Source organism: Globicephala melas, chromosome 11 (assembly GCF_963455315.2).
Source record: "Globicephala melas chromosome 11, mGloMel1.2, whole genome shotgun sequence".
Lineage (NCBI taxonomy): Eukaryota > Metazoa > Chordata > Mammalia > Artiodactyla > Delphinidae > Globicephala > Globicephala melas.
In genome coordinates this window covers 62,625,908-62,647,841 of record NC_083324.2, presented here as the reverse complement: position 1 = coordinate 62,647,841, position 21,934 = coordinate 62,625,908, and the positions used below count along the sequence as shown (strand labels likewise).

The 21,934-nt window shown below is 40.8% G+C and overlaps 1 protein-coding gene across 1 annotated transcript; it reads left to right on the top strand.

The window, feature by feature from the left end:
* The first annotated feature begins 6,139 nt into the window (after positions 1-6,139).
* On the top strand, positions 6,140-20,180 carry LOC115844185 (HLA class II histocompatibility antigen, DO beta chain). The gene is made up of 5 exons (XM_030841055.2): positions 6,140-6,230; positions 18,361-18,630; positions 19,093-19,374; positions 19,812-19,922; positions 20,137-20,180. The coding sequence occupies exons 1-5, from the start codon at positions 6,140-6,142 to the stop codon at positions 20,178-20,180; spliced, it is 798 nt and encodes a 265-aa protein (XP_030696915.1).
* The last annotated feature ends 1,754 nt before the right edge of the window (positions 20,181-21,934 follow it).

Genomic DNA, 21,934 nt, shown 5'->3' with positions numbered 1-21,934 from the left:
ATTCCTTTAATTTCTTTTTCTTCTCTGATTGCCATGGCTAGGACTTCCAAAACTATGTTGAATAATAGAGGTGAGAGTGGACATCCTTGTCTGGTTTCTGATCTTAGTGGAAAGGCTTTCAGTTTTTCACCATTGAGAATGACGTTTGCCGTGGGTTTGTTATATATGGCCTTTATTATATTGAGGTAGGTTCCCTCTATGCTCATTTTCTGGAGAGTTTTTATCATAAATGGGTTTTGAATTTTGTCAAAAGATTTTTCTACACCTATTGAGATGATCATATGGTTTTATTTCCTTAATTTGTTAATATGGTGTATCACATTGATTTGCATATATTGAAGAATCCTTGCATTCCTGGGACAAATCCCACTTGATCATGGTGTACGATCCTTTTAATGTGTTGTTGGATTCTGTTTGCAAGTATTTTGTTGAGGATTTTTGCATCTATGGTCATCAGTGATATTGGTCTGTAATTTTCTTGTCTTTGTGATATCTTTGTCCGGTTTTGGTATCAGGGTGATGGTGGCCTCATAGAACGAATTTGGGAGTGTTCCTCCCTCTACAGTCTTTTGGAAGAGTTTGAGAAGTATAGGTGTGAGCTCTTCTCTAAATGTTTGATAGAATTTGCCTGTGAAGCCATCTGGGCCTGGACTTTTGTTTGTTGGAAGGTTTTTAATCACAGTTTCAATTTCATTACTTGTGATAGGTCTATTTATATTTTCTAATTCAGCCTTGGAAAGTTGTACCTTTTGAAGAATTCGTCCAATTCTTCCAGGTTGTCCATTTTATTGGCATATAGTTGTTTGTAGTAGTCTCTTATAATCCTTTGTATTTCTGTGGTGTCAGTTGTAATTCTCCTTTTTCACTTCTCATTTTATTGATTTGCATCCTCTCCTTTTTTTTCTTGATGAGTCTGGCTAAATGTGTATCAATTTTGTTTATCTTCTCAAAGAACCAACTTTTAGTTTTATTGACATTGCTATTGTTTTCTTTGTTTCTATTTCATTTATTTCTGATTCTTTATGATTTCTTTCCTTCTACTGACATTGGGTTTTCTTTGTTCTTCTGTCTCTAGTTGCTTTAGGTGTAAGTTTAGATTTTTCATTTGAGGTTTTTCTTGTTTCTTGAGGTGAGATTGAATTGCTATAAACTTTACTCTTAGGAAGTCTTCTGCTGCATCCCATAGGTTTTGGGTCGTCATATTTTCATTGTCGTTTATTTCTACATATGTGTTAATTTCCTCTGTGATTTCTGCAGTGATCTCTTGGTTATTTAGTAGTGCACTATTTAGTCTCCATCTATTTGTGTTTTTTACAGTTTTTTTCCTGTAATTGATTTCTAATCTCATAGTGTTGTGGTCGGAAAAGATGCTTGATACGATTTCAATTTTCTTAAATTTTTGAGGCTTGACTTGTGACCCAAGATGTCATCTATCCTGGAGAATGTTCCATGTGAACCTGAGAAGAAAGTGTATTCTGCCGCTTTAGGTGGAATGTCCTATAAGTATCAATCAAATTTATCTGGTCTATTGTGTCACTTAAAGCTTGTGTTTCCTTATTTATTTTCTGTCTGGATGATCTGTCCATTGGTGTAAGTGGGGTGTTAATATCCCCCACTATTACTGTGTGTTACTGTTGACTTCCTGTTTTATGGCTGTTAGCATTTGCCTTATGTATTGAGGTGCTCCTATGTTGGGAGGATATTTAAATCATATTTATTTTATTTAAATCATAAATATTTATAATTGTTATATCTTCTTCTTGGATTGATCCCTTGGTCATTATGTAATGTCCTTCATTATCTCTTTTTTTTCTTTTTTTTTTTTTTGCGGTACGCGGGCCTCTCACTGTTGTGGCCTCTCCCATTGCAGAGCACAGGCTCTGGACACGCAGGCTCAGCTGCCATGGCCCACGGGCCCAGCCGCTACACGGCATGTGGGATCCTTCCGGACCGGGGCACAAACCTGTGTCTCCTGCATCGGCAGGCGGACTCCCAGCCACTGCGCCACCAGGGAAGCCCCATTATCTCTTGTAACAGTCTTTATTTTAAAGTCTATTTTATCTGATATGAGTATTGCTACTCCAGCTTTCTTTTGATTTCCATTTGCATGGGATATCCTTTTCCATCCCCTCACTTTCAGTCTGTATGTGTCCCTAGATCTGAAGTGGGTCTCTTGTAGACAGCACATATATGGATCTTGTTTTAGTATCCATTCAGCCAGTCTGAGTCTTGGTTGGGGCATTTAATCCATTTACATTCAAGGTAATTATCAATATGTATTTTCCTACTGCAATTTTCTTAATTGTCTTGGGTTTGTTTTTGTGGGTCTTTTTCTTCTCTCGTGTTTTCCGCCTCGAGAAGTTCCTTTAGCATTTGTTGTAAAGCTGGTTTGGTGGTGCTGAATTCTCTTAGCTTTTGCTTATCTGTAAAGCTTTTGATTTTTCCGTTGAACCTGAATGAGATCCTTGCTGGGTAGAGTGACCTTTGTTGTAGGTTTTCTCTTTCATCACTTTAAATATGTCCTGCCACTTCCTTCTGGCCTGCAGACTTTCTGATGAAAAATCAGCTGATAACCTTATGGGGATTCCCCTGTATGTTATTTTTTTGTTTTCCCTTGCTGCTTTAAATTTTTTTTCTTTTTATTTAATTTTTGTTAGCTTGATTAATATGTGTCTTGGTGGGTTTCTCCTAGGGCTTCTCCTGTATGGGACTCTCTGCACTTCCTGGACTTGGGTGGTAGTTTCCTTTCCCATGTTAGGGAACTTTTTGACTATAATCTCTTCAAATATTTTCTCAGACCCTTTCTCTTTCTCTTCTTCTTCTGGGGCCCTTTTGATTCGAATGTTGGTGTGTTTAGTGTTGCCCCAGAGGTCTCTGAGACTGTCCTCAATTCTTTTCATTCTTTTTTCTTTATTCTGCTCTTTGGCAGTTACTTCCACCATTCTATCTTCCAGCTCACTTACTCGTTCTTCTGCCTCAGTTATTCTGCTATTGATTCCTTCCAGTGTATCTTTCATCTCAGTTATTGTGTTGTTCATCTTTGTTTCTTTGTTCTTTAGTTATTCTAGGTCCTTGTTAAACATTTCTTGTATTTTCTTGATCCGTACCTCCATTCTATTTCTGAGATTTTGGATCATCTTTACTATCACCAGTAAAGATGAATTCTTTTTCAGGTAGGTTGCCCATTTCCTCTTCATTTATTTGGTCTTATAGGTTTTTACCTCCCTCCTTCATCTGTAACGTATGTTTTTGTCATCTCACTTTTTTGATGGGTGGGGCTGTGTTCCTGTCTTACTGGTTGTTTGGCCTTTGGCTTCCAGCTCTGGAGTTTGCAGGCCATTGGGTAGAGCCGGGTCTTGGTGCCGAGATGAGGACCTCCAGGAGACCTCACTCTGATTAATATTCCCTGGGGTCTGAGGCTGTCTGTTAGTCCAGCGATTTGGATTCGGTGCTGCCACCACAGGAGCTCAGGCCTGACCCCTGGCGTCCTGGGAACCAAGAATCCGTAAGCTGTGTGGCACAGCAAAAAAAAAAAAAAGCAGAATAACAAAGAATAAAAAATAAAATTAAATTAGAAGAGTAAAAAATACATTAGGAAAAAAAATAAATGAAACAACAACAAGGCAAAACAAAACCACAGCAGCAAAAAAAAAAAAAGAAAGAGGGTCCAGAAAAGTCCTTGGCTGGGGGAGTGGGGAGGGGCTTAGGCAGGGGCGGGACTTATGCTCAGGACCCATGCAAGTCTTGTGAGGGGTGGCAGGGGCAGGGCTTAGTCTCAGCGTGCCTGGAGATGGCCTCGGAGGGTGGAGGTTCAGGCCTGGGACTCCAGCAGGCTCCTTGGGGCCTAACTACATGGGGGGAAATGCTGGACCTGTTCCTTTCCCATCCTCCAATCCCCCAAAAGTCTACCCCATCTCTGCTAATTCTCTTGCTGTAAGTGGGCCCCTCTGAGCGTGGGAACCCCTTCCCTCCCCCATTCACCCCTCAGGAGTGCCGGTCCTGTCCCACCTCCACTTCTCCTCCTCCCTTCCCTCCCTCCCGAGTCCTACCCAGTCGTGCGGGGGTTCCTCCTATCCCCTTAGGTGTCCAAGGTCCCCCACCAGTGCCTGGTAGGTGCCCTAGTTGTGAGGAGACGTGAACTCTGTGTCCTCCTACTCTGCCATCTTGACTCCCCCTGTCATCTTTCTTCTTCCCACACTTCATATGCTTGGAAGTTCTAATCCTTCAGGATTTACAGCTGGCTAGCAGTAAAAGTGGGAACATGAGACCTTGCTTGGGGTCTCATGCTTCGCAGAAGCTTAGCATAAAACTCTTTATTAGAGTATCAGGGATTTGACCAGCTAATAAAGCCTTTGATTTACAATTTGCTATTACATTTATGGGTAGAGCTGTCCTGAGGGCATCTCAGCATATTTGGTAAGGCATAATTCAAGTATTCCAGGCTCACCTGGTCAATTACCATCATAATCCCATATTACGTGTCCATCAAAGCATGTGTTCCTTTAGGGAAATGAAGGAGAAAAAAATTCTATTGTATCTTCTCATTCTATGAAGTAGTGTGTGTGTGTGTGTATAAAATATATATACATATTTATTTTGGCTAATCAGTAATTTTTAAGGAATTCCAGATACCCTTTTTGTTTAACTGTTTATTTCCTCTCTTTTGTCCACATGCACATATGTGGAATTATAAAATTCTCTCCTGGCCACATGTATCAAATATCAACTTTATCAATTTCATCATGAACTCTTTCTTAGATGGTTAGAATTTTCTCTTCTTGTGTGCTCAAGCATTACAATGTTGATTTGATTCTTCCTGACATTACAGTGGATTGTTTCCCTGTCACTCCACCCAGGTTTTACATTTCTTGAGGACAAGAAACATGTCTGTTTCATCTTGCACTGTCCACAATATTGGGCCATAGAGCGTGATGCTAATTAAATGATAATGCACTTACAGACCACTTTGGCAAAAAAGGAGTCTTGCTCTCCTTAGTTATCAATTTTTTTTTTCCAGTTTCTTTTTAGCAGAAGATCTTGCCTTGTTCTAAACTGAGTTTATTGAAGCCACACAACTGGAAATTCCTCATTCCCCTCTATCACCCCAAACCTTCCTATTTCATTCATGTATCTGAAAAAGTCTTTCTCTTTCTATTGCCATGTGTGACAATTATTTGGATTCCAATCAACATTTGGAGAGTAATTTCTCTTTTCTTCTCCTTTTTATCTTCATTTTATCCTAAGTACAGTTGACTTTCACTTGACTCAGAAACTTAGGAAGATCTTTTCTAGCTTAAAAGCTATTTTTCCTTAGTGTTGCTTTTCTCTCAAGAGAGAGTCTCATCTTTTCCCTTGTTTTCACTTCCAAAATTCTTGAAGGACTGCTTACATCTGCTGCCTTCATTTTCTCATTTTAATTCACTGTTTACCTTTTTGAAATATTGCTTCTACCTTTAACACTCTGTTCCATTGAAGGTTTTTGGTGCCCCATTACTTATAAAATGCAATAATGCTTTCTTTTCTTTTATCCTTTTAGCCATTTCTTGCAGCATTTTATTCTTTTGAGAATCCTCTCTCCATGTTTTTTTTTTTTTTTCTTCCCCCTGTCTTGGTTTACAGGAAATCCTCTTCAGGTAATTCTCAGTCTCTTCAATTTCTTCTCTGATAATCCTTTCCCTAACTCTTCATAAGGTCCATGCTTCAAAATGCTGTCTACTATCTTCTTTATTTACACACTCTCTGTAGGCAATGTGAACGACCCCATCGGCATGGAGATCTATTAGTCACAGCAGGCCAGGGACAGTGCTATATGAGGATAGTAAGATCCATGATAAACAATCTGCCCAGTTCTTCTAAGACCTTTTTCTCCTAGCCGGTTTCCATGTACCTAAACTGCTGCCAGTGATTCTGCAGGTCAACAGTTCTTGAGTGGTAACTACTTTATGAAAGTATTCTACCCAGCACCTAATGACACAAAGCCCCTCTGTCTTGATTGGTTATCCATGTGAGGAGTTTCCAATCCTGGGGAGGCCAGAAAGGTATCTCTATTCTTCATGAATATTTTTGACTGAGTTGTGTGTGGGCAAGCCCCATTCTGAAGAGGTGGACGATTTTTCTGTCTCGCTTGTTTTCTTCCAGAATGGGTTCTAGCTGGGTTCCCTGGGTGGTGGCTTTGTTAGTGACGGTAGTCAGGCTGGATTCCTCCATGACTCAAGGCAGAGATGCTCCAGGTAAGGACACAGTGATTTCTTTCATGTGTACATGCAAAAACTGGCGTGGGGGAGGAAGGCCTTTCCCTACAGGTCCAGGCTCCAGTCCACACCGGAAGGGGCTTCTAGGTTCAAAGAGAGTCTTCTTCCCTTTGACAGGAAATTATTCCTTCCCTCTTTACCACGTGCAATGGACCGGCAGGAAAAGGGTCTTCCTGTCCCACAGCCACGGATTCAAGGAGTCCGGAGGCAGGAAAAAGGGAAACATTGCTTGCTTAGGGTCCTTATGGTATTAATGTCAGTCTGGAGAGCTGTAATAAATGGAGGCAGTCTGAGAATAGCTGCTATCCTTCAGCCAGGAGTTTGATGATTGTGACTGTTTCCATATGTATCCAATTGAGGTATATGTGAATAAAAGAACTTGGAAACGAAGGTTGCTTCATTTGACATTTTTAAGCCCCTATAATATGGTCAGATTGTACGAAGCGATCTTGAGAAATGAGAGAAATTGAATGTATTAGAAATTGTATTAGGACATGGCTCAAACCCATGTCCCCTGCACTGGCAGGCAGATTCTTAACCACTGCGCCACCAGGGAAATCCCCCACCTTTTTTTTTCAGATGTAAATGTACTTTTTATTAAATCAGAAAAAGATACAGTATACATGGTATCAGTCAATCATATGGCTACTTTGGATTACATTTTAATGCACTCATTGTCCTATGTACTCCTCTGTACAAGTATTAAAAAAAACCTCAGGTATTTGAATAATCTTCTGTAAATTTTTATTATTAACTGGGGTTATAGGGAGGGTATACATGTATTAGATGTATTAGAATGTATTAGAAATTGAATGCCTGTCCTCGTGTTACCAGGTACATGTATTTACTGCTGTTATATTTCTAGCTGAGGAGTTAAGCTATGCAAACATGAAGTGATATTACATTCTGAAAACATATTTATCAGAAGAAAACAGGATATAACATGCTAAAAAACAGAACTCCTTTGAACGTCAAAGTCTCATTAAACACAAAAGAGGAACAAACCTAGGGGTGTGGAGGGTGGGTGTGAGGAGATCATTATTCTTGGAGAACAGAAACCTCTCTGAGCTTATGATATCCATTGAACAACAACAACACATGCACAATCAGTAAGATCTAAACTCTGACACAGATCTGACTGAAAACTAACTTTTAAAATATTTTTATTTAGAATGTAAGACAAAATAGAGATTTGGAGGTTAGAGCATTGTTTGAAATTAGCTGAGTTCGAGATGAGTCTGGCTGACCCAGGAAGGATGCTGCTGTCCTGACACTCAGTCCAATAGTTCCTCTGAACGTAGAAATGAAGGAAAATCTACTACTCGAGATCAGTAACAATTATCCTTCAAGTCTCAACTGAAATGCCATTTCTTCAGGGAGATCTTTCCTGATCAACTTACATTATTAACCCATTTGAATGTCCTTTTATATTGTTCTCAAGTGCACAGAATGGAGTTAATCTTCCCCAGTGACTTCACAGCACCTTGTAATCACTGATCAGAACAAGGACGCTCTCCTCTCTTCCCTTGTCTACATTCTCACTCCCTCCCTTCCATTCTAATGTGTCTGGTATGTCTTTAAGTATGAGGGTGGCTTTTAGGAAGATGTAGCATTGTTTTCCTGTGTGTATTTTAAAAAATATTTTTTTATTGGAGTGTAACTGCTTTACAATATTGTGATAGTTTCTCCTGTACAATGAAATGAGTCAGCTATATGTATACATATATCCCCTTCCTCTTAGGCCTCCCTCCCACCCCCGATCCCACCCATCTAGGTCATCACAGAGCACTGAGCTGATCTTCTTGTGTGTTATAGCATGTTCCCACTAGCTATCTATTTTACACATGGTTGTGTATATATGTTATTCCTAATCTCCCAATTCGTCCCACCCTCTCCTTCGCCTCCCTTTCCACATATCTGTTCTCTACGTCTGCATCTCTACTCCTGCCCTGCAAATAGGTTCATCTGTACGATTTTTCTAGATTCCATGTACATGTGTTAATATGATATTTATTTTTCTCTTTCTGGCTTACTTCACTCTGTATGACAAACTCTAGGTCCATCTACATCTCTGCAAATGATCCAATTTCGTTCCTTTTCATGGCTGAGTAATATTCCATTGTATATACGTACCACATCTTCTTTATCCATTCATCTGTCGATGGACACTTAGGTTGTTTCCATGTCCTGGCTATTGTAAATAGTGCTGCAATGAACATTGGGGTACACGTGTCCTTTTGAATTATGGTTTTCTCAGGGTATATGCCCAGTAGTGGGATTGCTGGGTCATATGGTAGTTCTAGTTTTAGTTTTTTAAGGAACCTCCATCCTGTTCTCCATAGAGGCTGTATCAATTTACATTCCCACCAGCAGTGCAAGGAGGTTCCTTTTCTCCACACCCTCTTCAGCATTTATTGTTTGTAGATTTTTTGATGATGGCCATTCTGACAGGTGTGAGGTGATACCTCATTGTAGTTTTGATATGCATTTCTCCAATAATTAGTGATATTGGTCAGCCTTTCATGTGCCTCTTGGCCATCTGTATGTCTACTTTGGTGAAATGTCTACTTTGGTGAAATATCTATTTAGGTCTTCTGCCATTTTTGATTGGGTTGTTTGTTTTTTTTGATATTGAGTTGCATGAGATGTTTGTGTATTTTGGAGATTAATCCTTCGTCTGTTGCTTTGTTTGCAAATATTTTCTCCCATTCTGAAGATTGTCTTTTCATCTTGTTTATGGTTTCCTTTGCTCTGCAAAAGCTTTTAAGTTTTATCAGGTCCCATTTGTTTTTATTTTCCTTACTCTAGGAGGTGGAGTCAGAAAAGATCTTGCTGTGGTTTATGTCAAAGAGTGTTTTTCCTATGTTTTCCTCTAAGAGTTTTCTAGTGTCCAGTCTTACATTTAGGTCTTTAGTCCATTTGGAGTGTATTTTTGGATATGGTGTTAGGGAGTGTTCTAATTTCATTCTTTTACATGTAGCTGTCCTGTTTTCCCAGCACCACTTATTGAAGAGATTGTCTTTCCTCCACTGTATGTTCTTACCTCCTTTGCCATAGTTTAGGTGACCATAGGTGCGTGGGTTTAATCTCTGGGCTTTCTATCCTGTTCCACTGATCTATATTTCTGTTTTTGTGCCAATACGATACTGTCTTAATTAATGTAGCTTTGTAGTATAGTTTGAAGTTGGAGAGCCTGATTCCTCCAGCTCCGCTTTTCTTTCTCAAGATTGCTTTGGCTATTCAGGGTCTTTTGTTTTCCATACAAATTGTAAAATCTTTTGTTCTAATTCTGTGAAAAATGCCATTGGTAATTTGATAGGGATTGCATTGAATCTGTAGATCGCTTTGGGTAGTATGGTCATTTTCACAATATTGATTCTTCCCATCCAAGAACATGGCATATCTCTCCATCTGTTTGTGTCATGTTTGATTTCTTTCATCAGTGTTTTATAGTATTCTGAGTACAGGTCTCTTGCCTCCTTAGATAGGTTTATCCCTATGTATTTTATTCTTTGTGTTGCGATGGTAAATGAGTTTGTTTCCTTAATTTCTCTTTCTGATTTTTCATTGTTAATGAATAGGAATGCAAGAGATTTCTGTGCATTAATTTTGTATCCTGCAACTTTACCAAATTCATTGATTAGCCCTAGTAGTTTTCTGGTGGCAACTTTAGGATTTTCTATGTATAGTATCATTTCATCTGCAAACAGTGACAGTTTTACTTCTTTTCCATTTTGTATTCCTTTTATTTCTTTTTCTTCTCTGATTGCCATGGTTAGGACTTCCAAAACTATGTTGAATAATAGTGGTGAGAGTGGACATCCTTGTCTGGTTTCTGATCTTAGTGGAAAGGCTTTCAGTTTTTCACCATTGAGAATGATGTTTGCCGTGGGTTTGTCATATATGGCCTTTATTATTCAGTGAGCCAAAAAGTGCCTTTCATTTTTTAAGTAAAAATAAAAGGCACATGTTTCATTTTCACCAAGAACTTTATTGAACAACTTATTCACCATTTTTTTTACACTACCTTCTGCCAGTTTTCAGGCAAATTCATAATTCCATCTTCCCAAAACTTTTTATATTTTTGAGCAAAGAGCTGTTTCGGGTGCCTTGTATGGTCTTCCAGGGAATTGAAATTTTTTCCATTAAGAGAATATTGTGAAAACCAAAATACATGGAAATCCAAAGGTGCAATATCTGGTCAATACAGCAGATGAATCAGAACTTCCCAGTGAAGCTGTAACAGTTTCTGCCTGGTCATCAAAGAAACATGAGGTCCTGCATTATCCTGATGGAAGATTATGCGTTTTCTGTTGATAATTCTGGAAGCTTTTCATCGAGTGCTGCTTTCAGTTGGTCTAATTGGGAGCAGTACTTGTTGGAATTAATCGTTTGGTTTTCTGCAAGGAGCTCATAATAGAGGACTCCCTTCCAATCCCACCATATACACAGCATCACCTTCTTTGGATGAAGACCGGCCTTTGGTGTGGTTGTTGGATGTTCATTTCGCTTGCCCCACGATCTCTTCCTTTCCACATTATTGTATAGTAACCACTTTTCTTCGCCAATCACAAATTGTTTTAAAAATGGAACTCTTTCATTATGTTTCAGTAGAGAATCACATGCGGAAATATGGCCAAGAACGTTTTTTCTGCTTAACTTACAGAGAACCCAAACATCAAAGCCATTAACATAACCAAGCTGGTGCAAATGATTTTCAGTGCTTGATTTGGATATTTTGAGTATGTCGGCTGTCTCCTGCATGGTATAACGCTGACTGTTCTCAATTACTGTTTTAATTTGATCGCTATCAACTTCAACTGGTCTACCCGACAGTGGAGCATTGTCCAGCGAGAAATCTCCAGTACAAAACTTCGTGAACCACTTTTGACACGTTTGGTCAGTCACAGCACCTTCTCCATACATTGCACAAATCTTTTTTGTGCGTTTCAGTTGCGTTTTTACCTTTCTTGAAATAGTAAAGCCTAATATGTTGAAAATGTTGCTTTTTTCTTCCATCTTCAATATTAAAATGGCTACACAAATATTCACCAATTTTGATAATTTTTAAAAAATGTATGCCGATATGACAGCTGTCGTATACAATCTAACAAAGTTGTTTTGAATGAATTTAAAGACAACTAAGTTCTACTAGAGCCATATTACAGAAAAAAACACACAAACCTTTTGGCCCACCCAATATGTTGAGGTAGGTTCCCTCTATGCCCATTTTCTGGAGAATTTTTTTTTTTTTATCATAAATGTGTGTTAAATTTTGTCAAAAGATTTTTCTGCATCTACTGAGATGATCATATGGTTTATTTATTTATTTGTTTGTTTGTTTATTTTTGGCTGCATTGGGTCTTTGTTGCTGCATGCAGGCTTTCTCTAGTTGTGGTGAGTGGGGGCTACTCTTCATTGCGGTGTGTGGGCTTCTCATTGTGGTGGCTTCTCTTGTTGCAGAGCACGGGCTCTAGGCACACAGGCTTCAGTAGTTGTGGCATGCAGGCTCTGTAGTTGTGGATCACGGGCTTAGTTACTCTGCAGCATGTGGGATCTTCCTGGACCAGGGCTCGAACCCATGTCTCCTGCATTGGCAGGTGGATTCTTAACCACTGAGCATCCAGGGAAGCCTGATAATATGGTTTTTATTCCTTAATTTGTTAATATGGTGTATCACGTTTATTGATTTGCGTATATTGAAGAATCCTTGCATTCCTGGGACAAATCCCACTTGATCATGGTGTATGATCCTTTTAATGTGTTGTTGGATTCTGTTCGCTAGTATTTTGTTGACGATTTTTGTGACTATGTTCATCAGAGATATTGGTCTGTAAGTTTCTTTTTGTGTGTGTGATATCTTTGTCTGGTTTTGGTATCAGGGTGATGGTGGCCTCATAGAACGAATTTAGGAGTGTTCCTCCCTCTGAAATCTTTTGGAAGAGTTTGAGAAGTATAGGTGTCAGCTCTTCTCTAAATGTTTGATAGAATTCGCCTGTGAAGCCAACTCGTCCTGGACTTTTGTTTATTGGAAGACTTTCAATCACAGTTTTAATTTCATTACTTGTGATAGGTCTGTTTATATTTTCTAATTCTTCCTGGTTCAGTCTTAGAAAATTGTACCTTTCTAAGAATTTGTCCATTTCTTCCAGGTTGTCCATTTTATTGGCATATAATTGTTTGTAGTAGTCTCTTATAATCCTTTGAATTTCTGTGGTGTCAGTTGTAATTCTCCTTTTTCATTTCTAATTTTATTGATTTGCATCCTCTCCTTTTTTTTTCTTGATGAGTCTGGCTAAAGGTGTATCAATTTTGTTTATCTTCTCAAAGAATCAACTTTTAGTTTTATTGACATTGCTATTGTTTTCTTCGTTTCTATTTCATTTATTTCTGCCCTGATCTTTATGATTTCTTTCCTTCTACTGACTTGGGTTTTCTTTGTTCTTCTGTCTCTAGTTGCTTTAGGTGTAAGGTTAGATTTTTCATTTGAGGTTTTTCTTGTTTCTTGAGGTGAGATTGAATTGCTATAAACTTTTCTCTTAGGAAGCCTTTTGCTGTGTCCCATAGGTTTTGGGTCGTCGTGTTTTCGTTGTCATTTATTTCTATGTATTTTTTTTTTTTTCGGTACGCGGGCCTCTCACTGTTGTGGCCTCTCCCGCTGCGGAGCACAGGCTCGGGACACGCAGGCTCAGCGGCCATTGCTCACGGGCCCAGCCGCTCCACGGCATGTGGGATCTTCCCGGACCGGGGCATGAACCCGTGTCCCCTGCATCGGCAGGTGGACTCTCAACCACTGCGCCACCAGGGAAGCCCTTTCTATGTATTTTTTAATTTCCTCTGTGATTTCTGCAGTGATCTCTTGGTTATTTAGTAGTGCACTATTTAGTCTCCATCTATTTGTGTTTTTTACAGTTTTTTTTTTTTCCTGTAATTGATTTCTAATCTCATAGTGTTGTGGTCGGAAAAGATGCTTGATACGATTTCAGTTTTCTTAAATTTTTGAGGCTTGACTTGTGACCCAAGATATGACCTACCCTGGAGAATGTTCCACGTGAACCTGAGAAGAAAGTGTATTCTGCTGCTTTAGGTGGAATGTCCTATAAGTATCAATCAAATCTATCTGGTCTATTATGTCATTTAAAGCTTGTGTTTCCTTATTTATTTCCTGTCTGGATGATCTGTCCATTGGTGTAAGTGGGGTGTTAAAGTCCCCCACTATTACTGTGTTCCTGTTGACTTCCTCTTTTATGGCTGTTAGCATTTGCCTTATGTATTGAGGTGCTCCTATGTTGGGAGGATATTTAAATCATATTTATTTTATTTAAATCATAAATATTTATAATTGTTATATCTTCTTCTTGGATTGATCCCTTGGTCATTATGTAGTGTCCTTCATTATCTCTTGTAACAGTCTTTATTTTAAAGTCTATTTTATCTGATATGAGTATTGCTACTCCAGCTTTCTTTTGATTTCCATTTGCATGGGATATCCTTTTCCATCCCCTCACTTTCAGTCTGTATGTGTCCCTAGATCTGAAGTGAGTCTCTTGTAGACAGCACATATATGGATCTTGTTTTAGTATCCATTCAGTCAGTCTGAGTCTTTTGGTTAGGGCATTTAATCCATTTACATTCAAGGTAATTATCAATATGTATGTTCCTACTGCAATTTTCTTAATTGTCTTGGGTTTGTTTTTGTGGGTCTTTTTCTTCTCTCGTGTTTTCCGCCTCGAGAAGTTCCTTTAGCATTTGTTGTAAAGCTGGTTTGGTGGTGTTGAATTCTCTTAGCTTTTGCTTGTCTGAAAAGCTTTTGACTTCTCCATCGAATCTGAATGAGATCCTTGCTGGGTAGAGTGATCTTTGTTGTAGGTATTTCCCTTTCATCACTTTAAATATGTCCTGCCACTTCCTTCTGGCCTGCAGACTTTCTGATGAAAAATCAGCTGATAACCTTATGGGGATTCCCCGTATGTTATTTTTTGTTTTCCCTTGCTGCTTTAAAATTTTTTCTTTTTATTTAATTTTTGTTAGTTTGATTAATATGTGTCTTGGTGTGTTTCTCCTAGGGTTTCTCCTGTATGGGACTCTCTGTGTTTTCTGAACTTGGGTGGCTATTTCCTTTCCCATGTTAGGGAAGTTTTTGACTATAATCTCTTCAAATATTTTCTCAGACCCTTTCTTTTTGTTTTCTTCTGAGACTTTTTTTTTTTTTTGCGGTACGCGGGCCTCTCACTGCTGCGGCCTCCCCCGCCGCGGAGCACAGGCCCCAGATGTGCAGGCCCAGTGGCCATGGCCCATGGGCCCAACCGCTCCGTGGCACGCGGGATCCCCCCGGACTGGGGCATGAACCCACGTCCCCCACATCGGCAGGCAGACCCCCAACCACTACGCCACCAGGGAAGCCCCTTCTGAGACTTTTATAATTCGAATGTTGGTGTATTTCATGTTGTCCTAGAGGTCTCTGAGACTGTTTTCAATTCTCTTCATTCTTTTTCCTTTATTATGCTCCTTGGCAGTTATTTCCACCATTCTATCTTCAAGCTCACGTATTTGTTCTTCTGCCTCAGTTTTTGTGTTATTGATTCCTTCTATTGTATTTTTTATTTCAGTTACTGTGTTGTTCATCTTTGTTTATTCTTTAGTTCTTCTGGGTCTTTGTTAAACATTTCTTGTATTTTCTCGATCCATGCCTGAATTCTATTTCCAAGATTCTGAATCATCTTTACTATCATTACTCTGAATTCTTTTTCAGGTAGGTTGCCTATTTCTTCTTCATTTAGTTGGTCTTGTCGGTTTTTATCTTGCTCCTTCATCTGTAAGATATTTTTTTATTGTCTCATTTTTTTTTTTTTGGATGGGTGGGACTGTGTTCCTGTCTTATTGGTGGTTTGGCCTGAGGCTTCCAGCCCTGGAGTTTGTAGGCTGTTGGGTAGAGCTGGGTCTTGGTGCTGAGATGAGGACCTCTGGGAGACCTCACTCTGATTAATATTCCCTGGGGTCTGAGGCTGTCTGTTCATCCAGCGATTTGGACTCAGTGCTCCCACCATAGGAGCTGACCCCTGACCCCTGGCCTGGGAACCAAGATCCTGCAAGCTGCACAGGGTGGCAAAAAAATAAAAAAGGGCAGAAAGTAACAAAGAGTAAACAATAATAAAAGATTAGAAAACTAACAGATATGTTAGAAAAAATAAAATATAAATGAAACAACAACCAGAAGGTAAAACAGAATCACAGTAGCAAAAATATAGGAAAAAAAAGGCCGGAAAAGGCCTTGGCTATGTGGGGTGGGGCTTAGGCATGGGCATCGTTTAGGTGGGGGCGGGGCCTTATGCTTAAGCCCTTGGGGTGGGGGGTGGGAATTAGGTTCAGTGCTGTTGGAGGGGCCCTGATGTGCCTCTGGCCTCAGAGTAGGGATGATCAGGCCTGAGACCTTAGCAGGCTCCCCATTCACCTTTACTCTTCTTCCCCTACCCCCTCTCTCCCACACCCTTAGGACCCACATGGCAGGAGGGGTCCCCGGATGGTGGAGGACTCAGGGCCCGAGTGGGCAGGAGAAATGCTATCCACGTTCCCCCGAGTCCTCTGAAACTCCAAGGGTCCCTCCAGGCACAGGAACCCCTCCCCTCCCCCAGCCACCCCTCAGGGGCACTGGTTCCCTCCAACCTCCACTTCTCTTTCCCCCTCGCTCTCCCCCATGTCCTCCCCAGTCACTTGGGGGTTCCTTCTATCCCCTTGGGTGTCAAGGTCCCCCATAAGCCTCTGGTAGGTGCCCTAGTTGTGGGGAGACACGATCTCCACATCCTCCTAGTCCGCCATCTTGACTCCGCTCCCTCCTGTATTTTTAAATTTTAATGAATGTCATTGTGCGATGAATCACATTCTGTTTCTTTTCTTACCTAACACAATGCTTTTGAGCTCTACCTCGGTGTTGGTGTTCGTGAATCCAAACCTGTCTTTATTGATAGGGAAGCAGATCAGGGAGGGGAAGTGTCTGTTTCTACGTAAAATGAACTAGAACTTAAGTGAATTGAGACCAATCCAGGTCCATTTACCAGTTTGTCTCTTAAAATTGTCCAGATCTTCAAATCTAAGACAACTATCACCACCTTAGTTTGTTTGGGTTGCTATGACAAATGCCACAGATCGCGTTGCTTATAAACAACAGAAATTTATTTCTCAAAGTTCTGGAGGCTGGGAAGTCCGAGATCAAGGCTGCAGCATGGTTGTGTTCTGGGAAAGGCTTTCTTTCTGGTTCAGAGCGGGCACCTTCTCTCTGTGCCATCACATGGTGGAAGGGGCTAGGGAGCTCTCTGGAACCTCTTTTCTAGGGACACTAATCCCTTTCATCAAGAATCCATGCTCCTGACCTAAGTACCTCCCCCAACACTGCCGACTAATACCATTACCCTTGGGGGTTGGGGTTTCCACATGTGAATGGAGGGAACACAAACATCCAGACCACAATACACAATCATACTTTTTCTTACCTATGAAGACTGATTAAATAGCTTTGGGAAATTAAATTGTTTTGGAGAACATGCCAATTAGAAAAGAGTTACATTGTATGAAAGTCAGTATAGATTTCAAACTAATCACTATCAATACTAATAAGGTACTTTGAAAGTGGAAAATCATAATGGAGAATGGATTTGCATTTTTACTTATTTATTTAAAATTTATTTTTTAAAATATTTATTTATTTTGGTCTGTGTTGGGTCTTTGTTGCTGCACACGGGATTTTTCTAGTCGCAGCGTGCGGACTTCTCATTGTGGTGGCTTCTCCTGCTGCGGAGCACAGGCTCTAGGCGTGCGGGCTTCAGTAGTTGTAGCACACGGGCTCAGTAGTTATGGCTCTTGGGATCTAGAGTGCAGGCTCAGTAGTTGTGGCGCACAGGCTTAGTTGCTCCGTGGCATGTGGGATCTTCCTGGAACAGGGCTCAAACCCATGTCCCCTGCATTGGCAGAGAGATTCTTAACCACTATGTCACCAGGGAAGTCCCTAAAATTTATTTTGTATTGAAGTATGGTTGAATCACAATGTTGTGTTCATTACTGCTGTACAGCAAAGTGACTCAGTTATACATCCTTTTTCATATTCTTTTCCATTATGGTTTATCACAGGATATTGAAGGATTTGGATTTTTTAATTCATTCTTCAGTGGAAGTGTTTAATATAAAAGTTTCCAGAAAAGGTTTAAGTTAACCCTATATTCACCATATTATTACAACCACTAGAACTGTGCATACAGGGCCAATGATGATGATGATGATGATAAAAGGCATCTTCAAGTCATGAGTTAATACTATTTTACCCAATATAGGTAGAGGTAATGAGGTCATTACCTTACTAGAGCCAACAGAGGGGATGAGGTCTCTGAGTAATCGTGCAAAGGAAAATGTCCAGAAGAAAATTCATTTAAAAAAAATTTTTTTTTGGCTGTGCCACCTGGAATCTTAGTTCCCCAATCAGGGATTGAACCTGTGCCTCCTGCAGTGGAAGCACAGAGTCTTAACCACTGGACCACCAGGGAAGTCCACAGAAGAAAATTCTTGAGAAAACCCATAGTGAGTGGAAAGCAGAAGGGTAGTTTATTTCACACCTACTATGAACCTACTCTGCATTTCTTTACTCCACCTCCATCCTCCTTTCACTTTACTCCAGAAGGAATATATAGAATTAACCTACTAACGGCAAGAATACTATTGAACTATTCCATACAGGGCTGGGAATTCTTGGGCTTCTGAAAGCTTGGCTTGGAGAAACTTAGCACAGTGTCTGGCAAAATGCAAACAGTCTATAAATATTGGTCAAAGGAATGAATATTTGTTGAATGAAAGTTTATGTCTCTGGACACATTCTGACTTGCTTCTTTGGGTTACAGGTCTCCTGTTTGGCTGGCCTGGTAGGCTGGACCTCAGGCTTCTTTCAAAGAAGAATGGATGTCTCTTTGCTAAGAGGAACCAGGGTGGGGCCCAGGGGAGCAGAGGCTACTTTGGCCGATTTACTGAGGTCAAAGGCCTCTTCTCCAATCAATGTGGTCTGGCATAATAAACCAGGTATGGGTTTCCTAATTGGGGCTGGTTCATAGTCTTTTTTTTGGTTTTCTAGAAGATTTTGTGATTCAGGCAAAGGCTGACTGTTACTTCACCAATGGGACAGAAAATGTGCAGTTTGTGGTCAGATTCATCTTTAACCTGGAGGAGTATGCACGTTTTGACAGCAACTTGGGGATGTTCGTGGCCTTGACGGAGCTGGGCCAGCCTGACGCTGAGCTGTGGAACAATCGGCCCGATATACTGGCAAGGAGTAGAGCCTCTGTGGATGCGCTCTGCAGACACAACTACAAGCTGGGTGCACCCTTCACTGTGGGGAGAAAAGGTGAGGTGTAAGGTGGGGACTGCAGGGATTCAGGAATCTCCCCCGTGTGAGCCTGGCTGTGGCTCTTCTTCCTTGTACTGGGCAGTTTCCTGCTTCAGGATAGATGGGTCAGGAGCAGGGGAGTCTGTATACATTCTATCCTCAATTGTGACTCACTCACTATCCTCAGGGGTCAGTTCATGGTGGTCTTGGGTCCCAGACCCCCAGTTCTCAGGGACTTTAAGGGCTAGTGTCTTCCCAAATACAAGGGGCAATTGTGGGCATGTGATAAAGCCTAAATCCTCCTTGCGACACTAACATATCCAGTGTTTGAGTCTTTGGGGGTGAGATTTTCCCACATTTCCAGTTTCTACTTGGGTGATTTGGGAAAGAAATATGGGGCTGAGATAACCTTTAATGAAACTCCTGTGTTGGCTTTGTGGATTTCCTTCACCGTGTCTCATGTCTTCTCTCCCCCGCTAGTGCAACCAGAGGTGACAGTGTATCCCGAGAGGATCCCAGCCTTGCAGCACCACAATCTGCTGCTTTGCTCTGTGACAGGTTTCTATCCAGGGGACATCAAGATCACGTGGTTCCGGAATGGGCAGGAACAGAGAGAGGGGGTCATGTCCACTGGCCTCATTAGGAATGGAGACTGGACCTTTCAGACAATGGTGATGCTGGCAATGACTCCTGAACTTGGAGAGGTCTACACCTGCCTTGTTGATCATCCCAGCCTGCTGAGCCCTGTTTCTGTGGAGTGGAGTGAGAATCAGCTTATACTTTCTGGACAAAACTCGGCTCAATCTGACTCAAGACCTGTGTTACCTCTGTGTTCATCTTGGCTTCAACCCTAGTTCTTCTTCCCTCTGATCTGAGGGAGTCATAGAAATTGGGGTCTTTGGGTTGGGGTGGGAAAAAACATGGCTATCCTTGGATCTTCCAAGAAATATGGAGGTGTAATCACCTTGTCACTTACTTCCAACTTTGGGAACTACTGTCCTCTAATGCTTTGGTCTTGGCATTTAGGGGGGCATTATAAGAATCATTAACAGAAACTCCATGAGTACAAACCTTGGCTTCCAAGATGTAGTCCTTCCCTAGATAGCATTGGATTGGTGTCCAGCACAGGTTCTGGGATTTCAGGAAGGTACACCAAATACTGGGAGCTTTTGGCTCACTTTAATACATGTTTTCCATAGGAGCTCAGTCTGAATATCCTTGGAGAAAGATGCTGAGTGGAATTGCAGCCTTCCTGGTTGGGCTAGTCTTCCTTCTGGTGGGGATCGTCATCCACACCAGGGCTCGGAAAGGTAATGAGCTCTGAGGAGTACCCCTGCCACCTGCCCCCTGGCTTTCCCCGCTTCCCACTTTTCCTAACGTCTAAGATGCAAGGCAGGGAGGGCTGATCATACCTCTCAGGGATCACTGGGATAAGATGTAAGTGACTCTGGCTGGGTGCGCTGTCTGCTGAGTCCCTGTGCTGGAGGGTGGGGGACTCACGGGACTTTATCACTGTCCCTGCAGGTCCCAAGAGCAGTTCTTCGTCCACAGCCACATTAAGGTCCTAATAGAAGCTTCTCCCCCTGGAGCCTGAAGAGGGATTGAGTGGCCCTGGATTAAGTGAAGGACATTCATGAGGTCAATGTTCTGGATGACTCGTTTCCATGAGAGCTTGGCGGAGTCCTGAACTGATTCTAGAGTCTTGTGTTCTGAGATCACGCATCTCTCATCTTTGTGCCCTTCTTCCTCCTCCTTGTCTATAATAGTCCCCATTTCCAAGGACCAGAAATTCCCCTAAGACCTAGCTCCTTCCAATCCCAAACTTTTTACTTTTCTGTGGTCCAGCCCTAACCCTCTAAGTCGTGATCTCCATCTTTCTCTCTTCCAAAGGCAGCCCCACAGTCTTCAGAAGACAAACGTTCAGATAGTCACTGCTCCCTTTTCATTGTTTTTTAAAAGACTTTTCCGTTTAAAATAAAACTGAGATAGAGATTACCACATAAAATGTATAATTCAATACATGACTTAAGGCAAAACCCCTGTAATCAGTGCTCAGTTCAAGAAATAGAACTTTTCCTGCTGCTGCATAAGTCTCCCTGCTGCAGGCCAATCAAAGCCCACTCCCTCCTCTCAAAAGTAGTCATATCCTTGCAAACTATTTGGGCCTTGAATTTCCTTTGAGGGATGATTTTATTACACTTAACAATTTTTAAAAAATCATCTGTAGGACTATACAGATTGTCTAGTTTCGGGGTCAGCTTTGGTAAATTTTGTGGGGTAGATTGATTAGGGTACAAAGTATTTGTCATTCATCTCATGGAGATGTAGCTGGCCCTGGACTTAGACCATTCTGAGAGTACGTCTAAAGAAGGCTTACAGCTTTTACTTTCCTATTGGAAGTCCTGAGCCATCAGGAAAGAAGTTTGCCTTCATTGCTGATGGGACCACATAGGCCACGTTAGAGGCCCTGGAATTGCTGAGGGAGAGAGTATCTCTGTGTCCCAGTTGAGCCTCCAGAGGACCCCAGCCCCAGCTACCATCTGCCTGCAACCATATGAGAGACCCTCTGTGAATACCACCTTCTAAGCTCAGTCAACTCCCAGAACTGTGAAAAATCATTAAATGGCTGTAGTTTTAAGCCACTAAGTTTGGGTGTAATTTGTTATACAGAAATAGATCATGAAATATTGTTTTTCAAAGAATTTTATCAAAACGACAAATCTACCGGCACAAAATTCTTTATATCTTGTTAGTATCTTTTAATGTTTGTAGAATCTGTAGCAATTGCATCTTTTTGTTACAGACGTTAATAATTTGTAATTTGGATTTTTCTTCCTTATCAGTCTTGCAGGTGGTTTATCAAAAAAAAAGAAAAAAAAGAAGAAAAAAAGAAAACTCTAGCTTTGTGATTTTCTTTATTATACATCTATTGTCCATTCCATTTCCTCTCTTATCTTCATTATTTCCTTTCTTCTACTTTTTTTTGGCATGTGTTTCTCCAGTTTACACAGCACCATTTGTTGAAGACCCTATCCTTTCCCCATTGGATATTCTTGGCTCCCTTGTCAAATATTAGTTGAATATATATGGAAGGGTTTAATTCTGGGCTCTCTTTTCTGTTCCACTGGTCTATGTGTCCATTTTAATGTCAGTACTATACTGTTTTTATTACTATAGTTTAAGACCAGGAAGTACGATACCTCTGGCTTTGTTCTTCCTTCTCAGGGTTGCTTTGGGTATTCTGGGTCTTTTGTAGTTTATGATTTTTTTGCTAGAAAGGTTGCTAGTCCTACATCATTCACTTAAAACTTGGTATATTAGT